This window comes from Schistocerca serialis, chromosome 6 (assembly GCF_023864345.2).
Source record: "Schistocerca serialis cubense isolate TAMUIC-IGC-003099 chromosome 6, iqSchSeri2.2, whole genome shotgun sequence".
NCBI classification, from domain to species: Eukaryota; Metazoa; Arthropoda; class Insecta; order Orthoptera; family Acrididae; genus Schistocerca; species Schistocerca serialis.
The window spans coordinates 334,594,136-334,614,236 of NC_064643.1; the positions used below are offsets into that span (position 1 = coordinate 334,594,136).

General features: G+C 39.6%; 1 protein-coding gene across 1 annotated transcript in view; it reads right to left on the minus strand.

The window, feature by feature from the left end:
- LOC126483655 (COP9 signalosome complex subunit 2) overlaps positions 1-20,101 on the minus strand; it is a 96,772-nt gene that overhangs the window by 51,502 nt on the left and 25,169 nt on the right. Inside the window, exons 4-6 of the mRNA XM_050106717.1 lie at positions 10,321-10,488; positions 1,263-1,437; positions 750-888 (exon numbers count right to left, since the gene is read on the minus strand). Of these exons, the coding sequence (XP_049962674.1) occupies positions 750-888; positions 1,263-1,437; positions 10,321-10,488 (482 nt within the window). The remainder of the gene's footprint in view (positions 1-749; positions 889-1,262; positions 1,438-10,320; positions 10,489-20,101) is intronic.

Genomic DNA, 20,101 nt, shown 5'->3' on the forward strand with positions numbered 1-20,101 from the left:
AAAACTCCTGAAGTTATACTTAGAGGAATTTCTCCGATTTTGACATTGTATTTAAGTCTGCTGTTTCATTAAATTTGTCTTGGTGGCAAATACTTTCAACTCTAATCAGTGTTGGATCTCACTCAATTATATAGTATTACAACATGATGTCTCAAATGGTGAGTTGAAAGTGTCGAAAAGAGGAAAAAGGAGAACATCTTGTATGGCTACTGTGTTTAAGGGGGGTTCTTTTTCCAGCTATCTGATTTTGGACGAAAACAGTTCTTTAAGACAAATATACTTGCCACCATATACCTAACACAACTAGCTCACACTGGTAATTAGAAGAAAGAAAATTGTCTTCTTTAATTTTCTTCTTCCTTTTAGCGATAAGAATCCATATTAATTTGCTCAGGGACTGTACATTACTGATTCTCTATGTCAACCAGACAAAATTCCTACACAACAGCAGGAAAAATTTATTGTTAACATTGTTAAAATTTTCAGGAGTAAGGACAATGAATTCTCACAACTACAGAGACCATATACAAAAAAATTTATACAAATTAGACCTGTAAAGAAGAAAATCAGAATGGTTATTTGCTAGAAGATGCAACACAGATGCAGTATTATTGCAAATAAAAATCTATGGCTTCATTATTCAGACCATGTTTCATGGGCAAAGTAGGTAGTATTTATGATTCACTATTTTCACAAATGCAACTGGAGAAAATTTAGATACATCAATTAAGACATATCCGTATACTCACATGTTTGCTAGCACTAAGTACTTTAGACATGTAGTACGACGTGGACTGCCCGATTCATCATAATTCTTGAAAGCTTCAAAGAAGTCTGTGTGTGCTTTCTCAAACTCTCCTTCTCTCAGATGCATTTTACCCCCACATTCTAAAATGAGTGCAAATATTTTAATATTGTAAACATAAACATATATGTAAAACATGACACTGTTCCAGAATTTGTTTAAAATATAAGTAACCCAGTAAATTGCAGTGTAATTAACTGTTATGCTAAATTTACATACAAAACATTAAAACTATTGAATCAAAATCCAGAAACATCACAGGCATCACATTCTGCATCTCAATTTCAAAACTGATGACACTATTTGTAGAGCAGTGAATGGGTTCCAATTCTTTCAATACTGAGCTACAAAAATGGAGCAGTGCAACCATGCACTGTGGGTTTAGATAGCTATGTGCAAAGAACCAGAAATTAAAAAAGTTTGGACTGTGATATCCAGTAATACATTATGTACCCACCTCTTATGACACCCATGATCAGTGGATGGGGAATGGCAGATTTTATGTGCAATGACTGTTCATACAACGTCTTTAGTTTTTTGTTATTCTTCTGGGCAGTGTACATTTGAATTTCCAGTGCATAAATTTCCAAGAGCTGTGTACCCTTCTTCAAGTCATCCTCACCTTCATCTGTCTGAAAAATGGCATATGTTTTCTTTCAATGTACGCATCAGTAGATTTTCATTTGTTACATCTGGGACCTCCAATGTGCTACACTTGGACTAATTCTATGCAAAAACCTTCTTTCTATATGCATATTTCAGTTCTTTGATTTCAAGACACAATGGAAAATGATTTCTGGGTAGATCTGAAAGACTGGAGCAACATACTGCAAGTTCTAGGAGCAAATATGAATATTTTAGATGACGATAGAAATTATCATTTGCGGCAAAAGTGTTCATAAAGTGATACAGAGTATTTTTCCAGATAAAAGATTGTAATTATGTTTATAATTTTATCTTTATTGTTAACTGCAATGGACATTTTCACTCTCAGGGGAAGAGGGTACAATACCTACATCAATGCACCTCTATGATCCTTTATAAAGATAGATTGGAATGTACACTGCAATCTAACTCCCACATCCACACCCTATTCACAAATTCTTTTATTAAAGTACATCCAAATATAATACACTGAGGTGACAAAAGCCCCATACAGTGATATGTACATACAAGGCATGTCCAAGAAATCAGAAAATATTTCTTTTTCTCATGACACTATTGATCACTGTGCACTCTGGTAGAGTGGGTTGAGTGGGGAGCAGACCTCCAACTTTACATCACATCAAAGCTCAAACTGCTCCAAGCACCAGTAGCATCACCATCATTGAATAAGTGCACCTCTGTTTCGCAACCTTGTCACGACACGCAGAGGTTGGTTCAGTCGAACAATGTTTGGTGATCAAATTTTGCACAAAGCTTGATACAAAGCCTTCCGAGACTCGTGCAATGTTAAAGCAGGCCTACAGGGAGTCTGATGAGTTATGTGCAAGTTACGAGGCAGGTGAAGAAGTTTAAGGATGGCTGGGAATGGGTAAATGATGATCCTCACTCTGGAAGACCATCAAACAAGCAAAAATGAAGACAATGTGAATTGTATTTGTAAATTTTCGAATTCTGACTGCTGACTGAGTGTCTGGTTTTTAGCTGACACTGAACGTTCCAAAGAATTCTGTGCTCTGTACTGTTATGGAGGCATTGCACAAATGAAAGGTCTGCAGCACGCTACTGCTAAAAATTCCGTCAGACGAATAAAAGGCCAATCGAATGTTGATCACGAGTGAACTGTTAGAATGTATGGACATTGAACCAAATTATTTGGACAACATTATTAGTGGTGACCTGGACACGAAGTGTCCGAGTTCAGGATTGCACACCCCAGAGTCCCCAAAACCCAAGAAGGCAAGGATGAGCAAATCTAAGGTGAGAATGATGCTGAATGTCTTCTTTGAAAGCATTGGTGTGATGCACTATTTCAGCGTACTGGAAAGATTAAGAATTGGGTCCTCGGAGTGCGAAAAGACACTGCCACTACCTGACTGCTGCATCACAACAGTTCCCCAGCCACACGTCTCTGTGCACCCGTGAGTACAATATGCCAACGCTGCTGCAGCCACACTACAGTCCTGATCTCTCTCAGCCAGACTTCTTCCTGTTCCCCAGGATTGAAACCACACTCAAAGGACATCATTTTGAGATCATTGAGGGCATCCAAAAGGCTGTTACAATGCTCTTAAATGAGGTTCCAGTCGAGGCCCTCCAGGGGGCTTATCATCGTGGGTGAAATGCTGGAAAAAATATTAGATGTAACAAATTTGAAGAATTTTAAAGCTTTGTAAATATATTGCCAACAAATATTTAAAAAGAATGTATTTCATGCCTTTTTGGACACACCTTATATACAGATGGCAGTAGTATTATGTACACAAGGTATAAAAAGGCAGTGCCTTGGCGGAGGTGTCATTCGTACTCAGGCGATTCATGTGAAAAGGTTTTCAACTTGACGGGAATTACAGAACCTGAATGTGGGATGGTAGTTGAAACTAGACGTGTGGGACATTCTACTTCGGATATTGTTAGGGAATTCAACATTCTGAGGACCACAGTGTCGATAGTGTGCTGAGCATACCAAATTGCAGGCATTATCTTTCATCGCGGAGAATGTAGTGACCAAAAGCCTTCACTTAACGATCGAGAACAATGGTGGTTGTGTAGAGTTGTCAGTACTAACAGACTAGCAACACTGCACAAAATAATTACAGAAAATCTATATGAAACGTACAACGAACATATCCATAGGATTGCGCAGCAAAATTTGTCATTGATGGGCTATGGCAGCAGACAACCGACGCAAGTTCCTTCACTAATGGTGCAACAATGTTCGTGACTACATTGGATGGACCCAAGACAACTGGAAAACTGTACCCTTCTCAGATCAGTCCTGATATCAGTTGGTAAGAGCTGATGGTAGGGTTCGAATGTAGTGCAGGCATACAAAGCCGTGGACCCAAGCTGTCAACAAGCAGTGTGCAAGCTGTTGGTGGCTCCATAATGGTGTGGGCTGCATTTATATGAAATGGACTGGGTTCACTGGTTCAACTGAACCAATCAGACTAGAAACTGTTATGTTTGGCTACTGTGAGACCATCTGCAGCTATTGAAGGAACAACAATGGAATTTTTATGGATGACAGTGCACCACATCACTGAGCCACAATTGTTCACAATTGGTTTGAAGAACATTCTGGAAAATTCGAACAAATGATCCAGCCACCCAGATCACCAGACATGAATCCCGTCAAACATAAATGGGATGTAATCAAGGAGTCAGTTTGTACACAAAATCCAGCACCAACAGCACTTTCGCAGTTTCGGATGGCTACAGGGACAGCACGGCTTGATATTTCTCCAGGCAACTTCCAACAACTTGCTGAGTTGCTGCACTACACTGGGCAGAAGGAGATCATACACAATATTAGGAGATATCCCATGACTTTTTGTCACTTCATTGTAATATACACAATATTGCTTTTGGTTGGTTGTAACCACCTCCTGATTTGACACAAATAAAACAATGTAAAGTCCAAAATGGCACTACTGTTGTTATTTCATTCTTATCTGATAGTATTATAGTAATCATTGATGGTTATAATGTTTGTAATTATACAGTGTATGCACCTTTACATTACAATGTCCTTTAGACATGCATACACAGAATTTTATGCCAGACCATGACTCAAACCTGGATTTCCCTCATATCATCAGAGGTGACCGACTGTGATAAGTGGGAAATTTTGGTCCAAGTCCCAGTCCGGCAAAAATTATCATGTGTTGCAAATAGCTGATGCCAATGCACAGCTGCAGAATGCAAGACTACTTCATAATATTATAAATATAAAGAAAGAAACATTCCACATGGGAAAAAAATATTAAGAAAGGTATGAAACTTCCTGGCAGATTAAAACTGTGTGCGCCGACTGAGACTCGAACTCGGGACCTTTGCCTTTCGCGGGCAAGTGCTCTACCAACTGAGCTACCGAAGCACGACTCACGCCCGGTACTCACAGCTTTACTTCTGCCAGTACCTCGTCTCCTAAGAAAGATGCTGTGACTTACCAAACGGGAAAGCACTTTCCCGTTTGGTAAGTCATAATATTATAATAATGATGTGTCAAACAGTAGCAAACATCAACATACTACTTATCCCATCAAGAACATGGGAAGATGTGTGCTTTCTTGCAGTTCACCAAATGGAATCAAAGAATGACTTAGCATATCATTTCTTTCGAAGAACTGCAGTATCTTACACACAAACATCAGCAACCCTGAATTGATAGTAATATAAACAAAGTGCAATACTCTATGTGACGTTTCATGCTTTCCCGATGTATCTGTTGCAAATACACTTCTCGGGTTTGCCACTGAATTGTATTGTGAAACTCACTCAATATTTCATTGACTCAGCTGCTTGACATCATCAGGTGGTGGTAGCTGCTGCTGTCACTGCTGCAAGGCACGACTGATGAAAATCACACAATGGTGGTGAAATTTATCATGGCAGGAGAAGGCAATAAGTGTGTGCGACGAGCCGCTCATAGTTGGGGGAAAGCAGCACTCCTAGTACCCCCGTGCTGGGAGCCGCAGAAAGGCCACCCATGTGTGCGCTATGGGCGATGACTGTGCTGCTGGACCCTCCCATGGTTATAGGCTGAATTAAATCTCAGTTGTGTGTTGCATCACATGACGAATCAGGTCTTATTTTCCCTGTTTTGATTTAACAGCAGCCAGTGCTGGATTCCAGGTGGTGATTAGTTGAAAACCTGCAACCCTATTGATAAGATTGTCCGTCGTATGGATATGCATGGCCTCCATAACAACACAGTCCCAGAAAGATGACGCTGGGGATAAAATTTCAGTCTCTTCATACAGCACACGATATCCCATGTCCAGGCAATGCTCTGCTACTGCAGAGTTATCAGGTTGCCCAGTCATGTATGACATTGGTGTTCGGCGCAATGTTCTTGCACAGTTCAGCATGTATGCCCAATATAAGATTTTCCACATTGGCATGTGATTTTCTACACACCACATTTCCTAAGGCAAAGGTCATCTTTCACTGAGCACAATAAATTCCTCAATTCTGATGGTGACTGAAATACACACTTTATGTCACGCCTTTTGAGGATTCTTACTACTCTTGATGACATGCCGCCAAAATAGGGCAAGAACACTATTGCAGTGGGTGCCTCCACATCTTCATTTACATTCCTGCTTCGAATTTGCTTACAACGGAATGCACAGCATATCTGCCTTATCGGAATAGCCATTCTGTCAGAATATCATTGTTAGGTGTTGTAGCTCACCAGGTAGACTGTCAGCATCTGTGACCACATGTGCTCTGTGCACCAAAGAGCGTAAGACAGTATCACATTGCCCAGGGTGATAGCAACTTGTGGCCTGCAAATATAGCTCCATAGCTCGTCAGTCACGCCTCACAGCAGTGACAGCAGCAGCTACCACCACCTGATGATGTCAAGTAGTTGCATGATGAAATATTGTTCAGAGGCAAACTCGAGAAGTGTATTTGTCAGATCCAACACTTTTTTGCTTCTTCAGTCCACTGATGAGCCTTGTGACTACCCGCTTAACAGTGTGTTCATCCACCCAACGTTTCTGCACAGTATGGATTCAATGAGTTCTTGAAGGTTTCCAGGTGCATGTAGCGTCAGGTGTCATGTATGCACAGATCAAGCAATTCCCATAAATTAAGGGGTGGTGATGGTGGTGGGAGTGGGGACCTGGTGCCTGATACAGCCCCAGAAGTCAGAATTATTCTTCTTCAGTAGTGTTACAGCTTTTGGTGAGCCTTGGCTTCAACGATCTTCCTCCCTGTTTCTTGGTTGTTTGCTGCTCTTTTACACCTCTGGACTCCCATACTAGTGAGGTCCATTATTACATTGTCAGTCCATCTAATTGTAGGTCTCACTTTTCATCTAGCTTAATGGATCACACCATCCATCATTTTCCTCAGAATTCTATTCTCTGCCATTCTCTCCCTGTGTCCCAGACATCGTATTCACTGCAATTTCACAAATTTTACTATGCCCCTACCTTGTATTAACACTTGTAATTCAGCATTGTAGTGTATTCTCCAGCCTTCTTCCTCTATTATTGGACTATAGATTTTGTGTAGTATGTTCCACTCAGAGGTTCCTAGTACATTTTTATCATATTCTGTTAACATCCATACCTTTGGTTCATATGCGATAACTGGGCGGACTAGGGAGTAATATAGTAGCAATTTTGTTTTTCTTCTAACAAGGCTATTTCTGAAAAGTTGCACATTTCTAAACGAAGCTCTGTTTCCTGTTCGTATTCTTACCTTTATACTCTGTCCAATAATGTTATCATTTGTTATTAGGGCTCCCAAGTAGATAAAAAGAGGACACTCTTTGAAGCATTTCCCATTGATGAATAGGTCTTTAAGGGTTCTCCTGGCCTCCAATTGTGACATTATTATATATTTTGTTTTGTTTTGTTTCATTTACTGTGAGGCCAATTTTTAAGGCTTCTACTTCCCATATCTCTGATATTAATGTGTACAGTTCCTTTATTATAGCCTCACCATCAGTTTTTATTAATTCCTTCCCCAGGGGCTCAATTGTTTTTTGTCTTGAGCACAGCCTGGGAGACGTCTTTTAGTGTTGGCCTTCTCGCCTCATTGGCATCATTGTCTAGTTCCAGCTCCATGTGTTTCCTCCTCATCAGCTATCGCTTCGTCTTCTATGCTATGTATTTTTTAAATACTCTGCCCATCTTCCCACTATCCGTTCTTCCCCCCTTATTTTCCCATCTTTACTGGAACATGCCTTTATTTTTGGCTGGAGTCTGTTCTTTATTTTCCTACAGCACGATAGAACTTCCTTATTTCACTCTGTTCCTTTAACTCTTCTAGTTCTTGAAATTTCTCCTTAGTCCACTCTCTTTTCTTTCTCTTGCATGGTCTGTTAGCTCTTCTTCTTAATTCTCTATATTGTTCCACATGTCTTCTGGTTTCTCTCTGTAGTACTTTTGTTCTTCCCCTGTTCTTTTCCTCTGTAGTTGACCTGCAATCTTCTTCAAACCATTCCTGGGTTCTTTTGTTCCTTCTTATGCCTATTATTTCTTCTGCAGTATCTTTAATGGATTTGTCAATCCTGCTCCACCTTTCATCGTCTACTACTGCAGTCTCTTCACTGCTCAACTTTCTGCTTAGTGTTACTTTCTAATTCTTTTTTTCATCAGGAATCCTCAGTTTGTCAGTATATTGTTTCATTTTCTTTCAAGTTCTGTTGCCATTTGTTAATGACAGTTTCTCTCTCGAGACTGATTTTATCACAAAGTGGTCCATCTCACAGTTTGGTCCTCTGCACCTCCATACATCCATAACTGACATGAAGTGGCATGCAGTCACTAAAATATGGTCAATCTGATTGACTACTCCATTCACTGCACACTTACAAGTACTCAGATGGATCCTTTTGTGTGGGAAGCACGTACTTTTATCATATTATTCCTTGCTGCGTATTGGCATAGTAAGTCTCCATTTTCACTGTTTTCTTCATGTAGTGAATATTTTCCAGAAACTCCATTTGGATGTTCATTCCTCCCTATTTTTGCATTAAAATCTCAGGTCATATTTAGGTACTGCTCAGCATACTTTTCTCAAATCTTCGTAGAACTGTTCTTTAATTATAGCCACTTTTTCCTCTGTTGGTGCATGTGCATTCACTATTGCTATATTCCTAAATTTCCCTCTTGGTCCGAGTTTGCACATGCTTTCATTTATGGGTTCAAATTTTACCCTGCTTTTACTAAATTCCCTAGTTATTATGAACCCTGTTCCAAGTTGGCCTATTCTTTTTTCTGGTCCACTATATACCAATGAGTACTCAGGTTTATCTATATGGCCATTTCCTTTCCATCTTATTTCCTGTAGCCCTACAACATAATACTTAAATTTCATTGGCTATTTCTTTCATTTTTACAGGCTGAAGCATTGTTCTCACACTCCATGACGCTACTGTCAGATCGTTTATCTGTTTCCTTTGCCGAGCTCTTGATCCATGTTTTCCTTCCAGTTTCTGAAGCTTCTGTTGAATTTACATAATTTTTTTTTCCCCAGTATGGGATTATTAGCCCCATGCCCGACCCCAACATGGAGTACCAGGATTTTTATGTCATTTACTCCTATAGGGAAGCTGGCTTCACTACACCTCTAGTGCCTCCCTGCCCTATGTTGTGGGACACACTTTGTCTGACTCCTCAGTCAAGACCTGTCCGACTTGGGTGACCCTGCCAGTAGCTATGCTACTGCCTGCACAGCTATCGACTTCAACGAAGTATGCAAACCCTCCCGCCCAGCACTGCTGGAAGATACCACTGCAGTTGGGGAAGACATCAAGTAAGAAGGGATGCAAGTCATTCGCAACAATGTTCACTTAGTCCACAGCTGTCATGATGCCTTCAATTATTATCACAGGTCCCATTCAAGCCGAGGCGAATGTCCTTCACAGCATAATATTGCCTCTACTGGCCTGTGTCCTGTGTTCACAGCGCAGTGCACATTTTCAGCAGCCATTTGCCTGGATGACACTGGAGCTTGACACGAGCATCAACGTGGTGAAACGAGGATTACAATTCATCTGAACAGGTGACATGTTTCTGGTGATCATAGGCCTCAACAATGTGTGCTGAACAGTGTACTTGAAAACTCTTCTGCTTGCTCCAGCACTGTGCTCTGTCATCAAATCTGCCACAGACTGCTTACTATCCAGCTTTACAGAGCAGGCAGTCATATGACCCACCATCTCTGACGAGGTGTGGACATCCAGCACTTTGTCCCCTACTCATGGTCTCACCTACCTTCAAGCACTTTCCACAGATACTGACGACAGTATCAAGTGGATAGCCAACCACCTTCACCCTTTCCAAAATGCTCATTCTCAGGCAACAGGTCATAACAACCTGCCCTGCATTTCCCCATAAATGGCACATTTTGTCGCTAGAACTGTTCTATCTTCCTCTATGCTCTGCCTATAGACTTTGTGTATCGCATCATGTGCCGCAATGCTCTAAGGCAGCATTAAATATTGCGGTAGGCAGTGGTGATAATGTTCTGGCTCATGAATATATTTGTCCCATCGCCACAAAATAACTGCTTGTGACACACACACACACACACACACACACACACACACACACACACACACACACACACACCTACCTCTCCTCCAATTTCTGCCTACAGTCACCCACAAAGCAGACTTTTTCCCTAATTTCAAGACAGTGTACAACATCATGGACACTTCTGCTGCTTAAATGTCACTTTACCATACCAAAGTTTGTGTTTATTTGCATTAATGAGATACTTTTGTGTTGGATTTACCATATTACCTGCTTAATCGTACTCTTTCATAACAATATCACTTTATAAAAAGGTAGAAAGGATGAGACTTAACAAGACTACTCTTTTACCTGACAAGATTGATGCAGCTGCTTTAGTATTTTGGCAAGTTTGTTGAAGTCTGAACGATCGAAGTAGAGTTTTCCCAGCTTTGTGTTTGTCTTGAACCAGAGCCTGTCATTCTTGGCATCTTTCAGGGCATCCAAAGTTGTCTCATAGAAGTCTTGTAGCAATTCCATCTAACAACAAAGCCAATATTTGGTACAATTAAAAATTATTTCTTTAAAATGCCGGGTGATCAAAATGTCAGTATAAATTTGAAAACTGAATAAATCACAGAATAATGTAGATAGAGAGCTACAAATTGACACACGTTTGGAATGACATGGGGTTTTATTAGAACCAAAAAAAATACAAAAGTTCAAAAAATGTCCGACATCTGATAAGAATAGCAATAATTAGCATAACAAAGCAAATATGATGTTCTTTACAGGAAATGCTCAATATGTCCACCATCATTCCTCAACAATAGCTGTAGTTGAGGAATAATGTTGTGAACAGCACTGTAAAGCATGTCTGGAATTATGGTGAGGCATTGGTGTCGGATGTTGTCTTTCAGCATCCCTAGAGATGTCTGTCGATCACGATACACTTGCGACTTCAGGTAACCCCAAAGCCAATAATCGCACGGACTGAGGTCTGGGGACCTGGGAGGCCAAGCATGACGGAAGTGGCGGCTGAGCACACGATCACCACCAAATGACACGAGCAAGAGATGTTTCACGCACCTAGCAATATGGCGTGGAGCGCTATCCTGCATAAACATAGTATGTTCCAGCAGGTGTTTATCAGCCAGGCTGGGGATGATGCGATTCTGTAACATATCGGCGTACCTCTCACCCATCACAGTAGCAGTTACAAAACCAGAATCACGCATTTCCTCGAAGAAAAAAGGCCCAATAACAGTAGATGTGGCAAATCCAACTCATACCATGACTTTCTCGTCATGCAATGGAGTTTCCACAACAGTTATAGGATTTTCGGTAGCCCAAATTCTGCAGTTGTGGGCGTTGACAGACCCTCAAAGCATGAAATGAGCTTCGTCGGTCCACAACACGTTACTCAACCAATCGTCATCTTCCGCCATCTTTTGAAACGCCCACACCGCAAATGCCCTCCACTTCACTAAATCGCCAGGTAACAGTTCACGATGCCGATGGATTTTGTACGGATAGCATTGGAGGGTACGCCTCAGTGCCAACCAAACAGTAGTGTATGCAATGCCGGTGCGACGTGCGACTGCATGAGCACTGACTTCCCCATGCATATACGAACCCGCTACAATCTCCATTTCTTCCTGAACTGTCTCAGCAGCATTACGCCTTGTGCTCGGTCAGCCACTATAGGGTCTATCGCCTAAACAACCCGCGGCTTCCAACTCCGAAATCGTTCTCGCCACAGCTGCATTTGTCAACGGACCTTTACTCGTTCGAATCCCCTTCCTATGGCGATAGGATTGTAATGCTGAACTAGCACATTCCCCATTCTGATAATATAGCTTCACGAAAAGCGCCTTTTCAGGTAACGTCAACATGCTGCGACTGCTGGCGCATCTGATTCTCTCTCTCATTACAGCTCCTTTTTTATACATGATTGTCATGCGCAGTCACTGACATTTTGCTGTCCAGCGCCATCTATCGGACATTTTGTGAACCTTTTTTTTTGTTCTAATAAAACCCCATGTCATTCGAAGCATGTGTGTCAATTTTTACCTCTCTATCTACATTATTCCGTGGTTTATTAAGTTTTCAAATTTATACTGACTTTTTGATCACCCAGTACATAAGTAACAGTTGAAAACGCACCTAGCATTTGAAAATTCAGACTGCACCAACATAATGAAACATGATCAACCACGCAATTTTGAAATCATTCTTTCTTTGAAAGTAAATTAAATTATACATTAGACTGAAAAATTAATAATAATTTATAACATTCAGCTACAGAATTCTAATATCAAGATGCAGACCATCGACAGAATTGAAAGCTATCACATCAAATACAATTTCGCTCATGGTATTTTCACACCCAAGTTATAATGACTGACTGATGGAACTTAAGAGTTCCACATTTAATAACATGATATGAGGTGTGTGTGTGTGTGTGTGTGTGTGTGTGTGTGTGTGTGTGTGTGAGTGAGAGAGAGAGAGAGAGAGAGAGAGAGAGAGAGAGAGAGAGAGAATATTAAGTCAATCCAATAGTCAACAATTCCTATATATAGAGGTTAACGTCTATCTTTAATGCCAAATGTGAAACTGAATGCATGCTCAAAGTAAAATACACTCTCAACTGGGTGTAGACCAAAGACAACAACAATAGATAGCTGTTACAAAAGGGAAAGAAAAGTATGGTGTAAAAAAAATGTATGTAAACAACACCATAATATATTTGTGCCCTTTTATTTGGATTTACTTTTGCATTAGAGGAGATATAAGTTTCCTCCACCTTTAAAATTTCAAATAACAAGAGAAAATCATCTTCTACCATAACTTATATTGAACTTAAACTACTGTCTGCAGTATAGCTTACAATATAAGAAGATGTTCTTTTTCACAGCTGGCATCAAATCCCTCAATGCTGTTACACATAAAATAAAAAAGCTGCTGTTCAAAAATCTCTATTCATTTTGTTTTGTGTTCTGGAAAAGAACATACCATCAAATGGTGAAGAATATGAAGAGTATTATTAAAAATCTATTTACAAATTAAATCAACGGTAACCTCATAGCTGAGAGATAAAAAACTGATGCATTGTGACATTGCTCTTATTTACAGTTTACATGCCCAAAATTAGCAATTCAATACAAAGTAATATCTTCCTGATATTTTCTGTCTTTCAGTCAAGGAATAACTTGTTACATCTGTAATCAGCAAGCCAATGTACACCTACAGAATTGTGGCATTTGGATATTTTGTTACATCATTCATTTTTTGGTGTATCTTAAGTAACCCCCCCTCTTCCAATTTATAACTGCTCAAATTCTTTCATTACGCAAATTTCATTTTTTAAATTTATTTGATTATCAACATCTAATTCAGAGACTTTACTAAGACTCTGACAATTTCTGACATTCTGGAAGGAAAAAAAAATTTATTTGGAGTCTAATAAAAACTAATGGCCATAACTGCTGAGTGAATAAACAAGTGCCCTATCAACAGGTGGGCTCCTCCCAACATCAATCTGAGCGACTTGCTCGTCCTTCCCACCTTCACCAATCTTTCCCTTCTTCCCTGCCCGCCCGCCCCCCCCCCCCCTTCCTTCCTTCCTTCCTTCCTTCCTTCCTTCCTTCCTTCCAAATGTGTATGTTAGCACTACTTGGAATATGCCCCCTGAAAGTAAGTGCTGGCAAGCCATTCTCTCTAATTGTAATATCAGAACTTTAGAACTTTTTCAAGTCAATTTTCTTTTTCCTTTTACATCTATATCCATATTCAGCAAACCAAATTTAAGTGAGTGGCAGAGGGTGCTTCCCATAGTACAACATAATACGATTTCTTCCCATACCATTGATGTATCGAGCACAGGGAGAAAGTGCTGAAATGTTTCTGTATGCACTGTACTTGCACTAATAATCTCTTCACCCTACAAGTATAGGAGCAATACATACAGGGCTGTTATACAATCCTAGATTCTTCACTTCATACTGGTTCTTGAAACTTAAAGTAGGCTTTGGTGAGATAACTGATGTCCGCTTTATGTTCAATGTACCTTGTCAGACCTTCCTGGTATTTGTCCTACATATTTGAATAAAAACCAAAGTTCTGAGCATATGACTGAGTTTATGTGATTGTTCCATTTCACATTCCTGCAAGTTGTTACATCCAGGCCGGCCGCGGTGGTCTAGCGGGTCTAGGCGCTCAGTCCGGAACCGCGCGACTGCTACGGTCGCATATTTGAATCCTGCCTCGGGCATGGATGTGTGTGATGTCCTTAGGTTGGTTAGGTTTAAGTAGTTCTAAGTTCTAGGGGACTGATGACCACAGATGTTAAGTCACATAGTGCTCAGAGCCATTTGAACCATTTGTTACATCCAGATATTTCACAAGTTCGTCAATTCCAACTGTGACTCATTGATATTGTAGGCATAGAATGAGGATGTACTGGATCAAATTGAGGAGCAGCAAAATTCATAACGCAACTCAACTAAAAGAAGGGCTTGGTTGATAAAGACACATCCTGAAGTATCAGAGAATCATCAATTTGGTAATGCAGGGTAGCATGGAGTAAAAATTGTAGAGGGAGACCAAGGCTTGGTTACAGTTAGCAGGTTCAAATGGACGTACACTGCACCAGTTATGGAGAGAGAAAGTGGTTTGCACAGGATACACTAGTTTGGAGAGCTACATAAAATGAGTCTTTGGACTGAAGATATCAATGTCAACAACAGCACTTTATTACGTTTGGCGTTTTGGGAAGTACACAACTTTTATATTTATGTCCACTAAAAGCAAGATGCAGACTGTCACACTATTTGGAAACTTCATGAGGATCTACCTACGCATTCATGCAGCTTTTTTCAGATGGAACTTCACAATAAATAGCTGCACCATCTGCAAAAATGATGAGGATACTGTAACGTCGAGAGTCAATACACAATAGCATTTTATTGCAGTAAGCTACTTTGAAGTACAGGCTCGTAGCTTTGGAGCCGTTGGCTGTAACTAGGCTAGTCATGGGAAGCGCAACCTTTGTTAGTTTGAGCGACAGAATATTCAGGCTCCCTAAGAATCTTAAACAGTATTAAATATTATTCAATTTTGTTGAAAGCCAATATACAGCCCTTTGTCATTAAAAGGAAGGTGATATTAAAATCTCAGATATCTAGCCAAAATACTTTCAGATTTAGAGCAGTCTTGTCTTTTAGTATCATTTGGAACTATTACTGAAGTTCAATAATATAATTAAAAACATTCACTATTTCTCATTTTCGTGTCAAAGAATTCAGAAAGGATTAATATTTATTTAATAACTATTTGTTTTGTTGTGTGAATAAATGAGAGTGAGTGAGAGTGTACATGTGGGACATATGTAAAGATTCAATATTATCTGATGTTAAACATTGCGTAACTATGTCATGGGAAAGTGTGAAGCAAGCAGTTGCAATGAAAGCTGTAATTTCCCTACCTTGCTGTGACGTATGTCCAAGGGTACTTGCTTTTGTAAGAAGGCAGCCAGAATAGACATACACAGAGTAATGATTTTCTAAAGTCATTTCAAGATTAGTTTTCTTTTCGTTTGGTTTTGTTAAACATTTTATTAAGATTTGCATGATGAAGTGACGTAAATGCGTCTGTGAATATTGATTGGCGTAGGACAGTTTTGGCGTGAGATAGAACTCTAAGGATTGTTTCGATTGGCTAGTCATTCTGAACAACCAATCATAGTAAAGCACTTCCTGCACTCTATCAAGTAGTTATAGGCCCTGGAAGGAACAGCACGGAAGGAGTCATTGGCTAGCTATTGGACGTACAGGTCATGTTGGATGTGTCCATCTACATTATGAGTAAAATGAGGAAGTTACTGGTATTTCGCGTCTGGATGGTATTGACGCAAAAGCAGTTTCATTTACGGATAGATTGTGTTAATTTAAGCTTTGTGAAGTGTTTAGTTGGAAAGATAAATATGTGTGAACTTTCGGCCTTTGTAGAATTCCGCGTGGCATGTTTCACATTCATCTATGGATTAGTTGGTGAGCAGTTCCTTTATTAGAAATTCACTGAAAATAAAGAAGACCAAATGTGAAACTCGTATATTGTAACAGAGCATCGACTGTAGATCACAGTAATTCGGGTCGGACTTAAGTACATTTCTATTTCTGGCTGTCGTACGTGTATACTCGGTTGTATGAACTGTGAGCTGAAGACACTGATATTAGTCATTTGAACAAATACGGGGTGATGGCTAATTCATTAATTTTGAACCTTAAATGAATAACTTGTTGCGGAATTTGGACATTTTCTTTAAAAGAACGAAGCACCTGAAAATCGTTATAAGATATTACAGGATAGCTTGCTACCAGAGTTTAGGCAGACTTTGCAAACCTAAGTATTGACAATGTTTTTCTTCAACGCTGCTTTTAACATCGTCTGATCAGTATCTAAGTATGCAGAGAATCGGGATGGTGACCAGACGCCGTACTGAGGTAGGTGGAACTTTTTGTAGCGCACAGTACAACGAAAGACCGTGGTCAAACAATTACGCCACACAACACAACTTTTAACCCGCCACGCTGCAATACTATTAACATTGTCTGATGGGTCATTAATATATAACTTTAACAGAAAGGATCTTGACACACTTGTCTGAGACACCCTATGTTGCTTCTACCAGTTGGTCGTAATGAAAGTGTATTTACTCACAGAGGCCCATTGTGGGCTGTAGTTATTGTAGGGCACCAAAACTTAGTAGATGTGCTAATGCATTATACGGAATTTATTTACACTGCAGAAAAATTAGTTCCAATAGCAGGTGCAACTCTGGCACTATATGATAGTATGACATCCAAGCTGTCATTTGACATGCCACAGCACGAGTGAACAGTATGGCTATCAAGAAGACAGACCGTGCACTGTTAGTGAAATCGTTTTATGTGAACAGCACCAATTACGGTGCTGCAGTGAGAGAGTACCACTGACTGAAAGGTCTGAGGAGAGGCCCAATGTTATTAAATGGTTTAAAGGAGAAGATAATGCAATTTGAAAACATGTGTGAGCTTGGTGTGGCACCTGGAAGACTAAGGTGTCCAATCTCAGTGGAAGTTATTGACAAGGTCGCTACTGCTGTAACTGATGATGCAGCACGTGCTCCCGAAATACTGGTGCTTGTGTTCGTGCAGTGTCACGAGAATTGTCCATCCCATGGTCAACAGTACGGCAAGTTTTGTGGTCCATTTTACACTGGCACCCGCACATGATCCAGACAATGCAGTAAGTGAAACCTCATGATCTGCAGCAACACTCTGGATTTGCTCCTCGATTCCTGGAAGAGATCGAAATTGATGACATGTGGCTCGGCAGTATTCTATGGAGTGACGAGGTACATGTTACAACACTACAGGTTGCAGATAATACACAGCACTGGCAACTTTAGAGTACTGTTAAATTGTGTGTTGTGTATAAAAAGCAACTGCACTCATTATATTTGACTGTGTGGTGTGGATTCACAAGCATATTTATTCTCAGTTCATTCTTCTTCGAAAAGAATACAACCATAGGCCACAGTCAGATGTACCGTGATGTCTGCATGTTGTCAAGACTTTTTTGTGCAATATGTGATTCCCATTTTGGGAGAGCACTACTGTGTGGAAACCACTGTTTTCAAGCAGGATGGGACAACTCCTCATGCCCTCACCCACTGAACAATCTGCTTAATACACGCTTCCATACTCTCTAGATTTTCCAGATTAATGGCCTGCAAGATCACCTGATCCATGTGACTTTTAGCTGGGGGAATACCTAAAAGAACACTCATCATCAGGGACATTGCTTAGATACCACTGGAGTTGCTGCAAGCAACTGTTGATCACGTAGTTTTACAGATTCAGCATATCCTCGATATCTCCAGAGCTCATATTAAACAAACTGTGCAAGCAAAGGTTAATAATAAAATCAACGTTATGCCCTTTTCACTTGTTTAACTTTTTCTACCCATGTCCCATTCCTAATAAATTGCATATGGAAATATTTCCACAAGTTTTTCTAGCATTTGCGGTGCCAAACTTGCACGTATTGGCCAAAATTTGAACCAATTTTTTCCAGTGTAACCTGCATTAATGCACTGGAATACTATCAAGTTTCACTGACGTACCATAATTGCATCCCACACTGAACCTCTGTGAATAATTGCACTTTAATTATAACCACACAGTATATCTGTAATGATTCCCTGTCAAAATAATGTGCTGTGTCTTCTCAAAGAAATATTCAATCCAGATACAAATTTCTTTTGATATCCAGTATAATACTTTCATTAACTATAGTTAGAGCAGTATCAAATCAAATGCTTTCCGGAAGTCTAGAAATACAGCACCTAACTGATTTCTTTGATCTATGGCTTTCATGATGCTATGTGGGAAAAGCATGAGCAGCTTTTTCCGTAACCAATTCATGCTGGTTGGGATGAAGGGAGTCATTCTGTTCAAGATACCTCATTACATCCGAGATCAGAATACATACCAAAATTCTGTAACAGAAGGAAATCAACGATATTGGATGTTTCTTTAATGTATCACTTCTGATACTCTACTCACAGATGAGTGTAACCTATGCTTTCTTCCAAATTCTGTGCACAGTTTTACACTTCAGTAATGTATGGTATATTATAGTTAAGAGACAACCTAATGTGGCCATAAATTTGGTATAGAATCTGATAGGTATGCCATTAGCCTCTGGAGCTTTGTTCAATAATAGTTATTTCAGCTTTCCATCAACATCAAACACTAATATCTATCGGTCATCTTTGCAGTGTTACAAGATTTAAACTTTGGCAAAACCTTAGGATTTTCCATTTGTAAAGGAACATTTGAACACAGTTCAGCATTTCAGATTTTGCTCTGCTACTCTCAATTTCAGTTCCTATCCCGTCTGAGTGTAGACCTGTTGAGGCCTGCAGATACGTGTCATCCATGTACATCAGATGATTTAACATACAGCTTAAGCAGTTGATATTTTCGATGGTAAACCCATATCCAATTGGACTGGATACAGAGGAGAACTTTTGAAGTGCTAAAAATAACCAAAATTGGCTTAATCTTTCATCCTTGAAATATGCCTCTCATGAACCTAATTTGCTTTGTTATTAACGTATTATTATTTTGTTGTTTTTAAGCTGAAGGTATTGCTTCATAACAGATGAGAATGTTTTATGCCCCCCACACACCACCTCAGACTATATGCCCAGGTACCGCATACATGGGAATGAAAATTTGTGATGAATTAAAAGGGAACAAGTTAACGCAGACGAATTTAGGTCCACTTAACAGAAAGCTATATGAGGCACTGATACCGAAAGGTTATTACTCAGTGGCTGAATTCATGTACGATGAACTGGAAATTTGAGATGGATAGAATGTATTACATATTCCAAGAAATATCATTATAGTGTTATTTATTTTAGTCCTATTATTTATTGATGTAAAAATCACTGTAACTGTATTATAAATTTTTGACACGTCTCCTGTATGCAAACCAAATGGATTGCAAATGTACTGCATGAGATGAATAAACCACAATTCCAGTGTGGTGGTGATTGAACTGTTTGTTTTACAAAATCTGCAAATCTGTAATAATATGGAACAGAGTCAAATTCTTTTTATAATCATTGTAAGCTGAAATTGTTTTGTTTATTTTTTATTTATTTATTTTTTTTATTTGCTGCACACTTTACAATGACCGAATCTATGATTGGTTGTTCTTTGCAACATTTAGATTCCTTCACATAGCATTTATGTTCTTCTGCTAGTATTTTTATTTGCATCAAATGTATATCCAGCATATTCCTTACACATAAAGTGAACACTTTACAATGTGCATAAGTATGTGGTTTCCTTCTCATCTAGTATGGTTAAGTCTCCACTGACCCGCAGTTCTGGGCGACTTTCCCGAAATCTATCTCTTTTGCTAGACCTCTCCTGTCCTTTTCCTTCACCCTTCTTCCATCCCCTTCAACCCTTCTGCCTGGAGAAGAGCCACTGGCTCCAAAAGTTTACCAATCACAATAGTCTTATGTATGTGTTTTGCAGCCACTTTGTGAGTGGATTTTTTTATCTATTCACTTAAATAATTTTAAGCATGT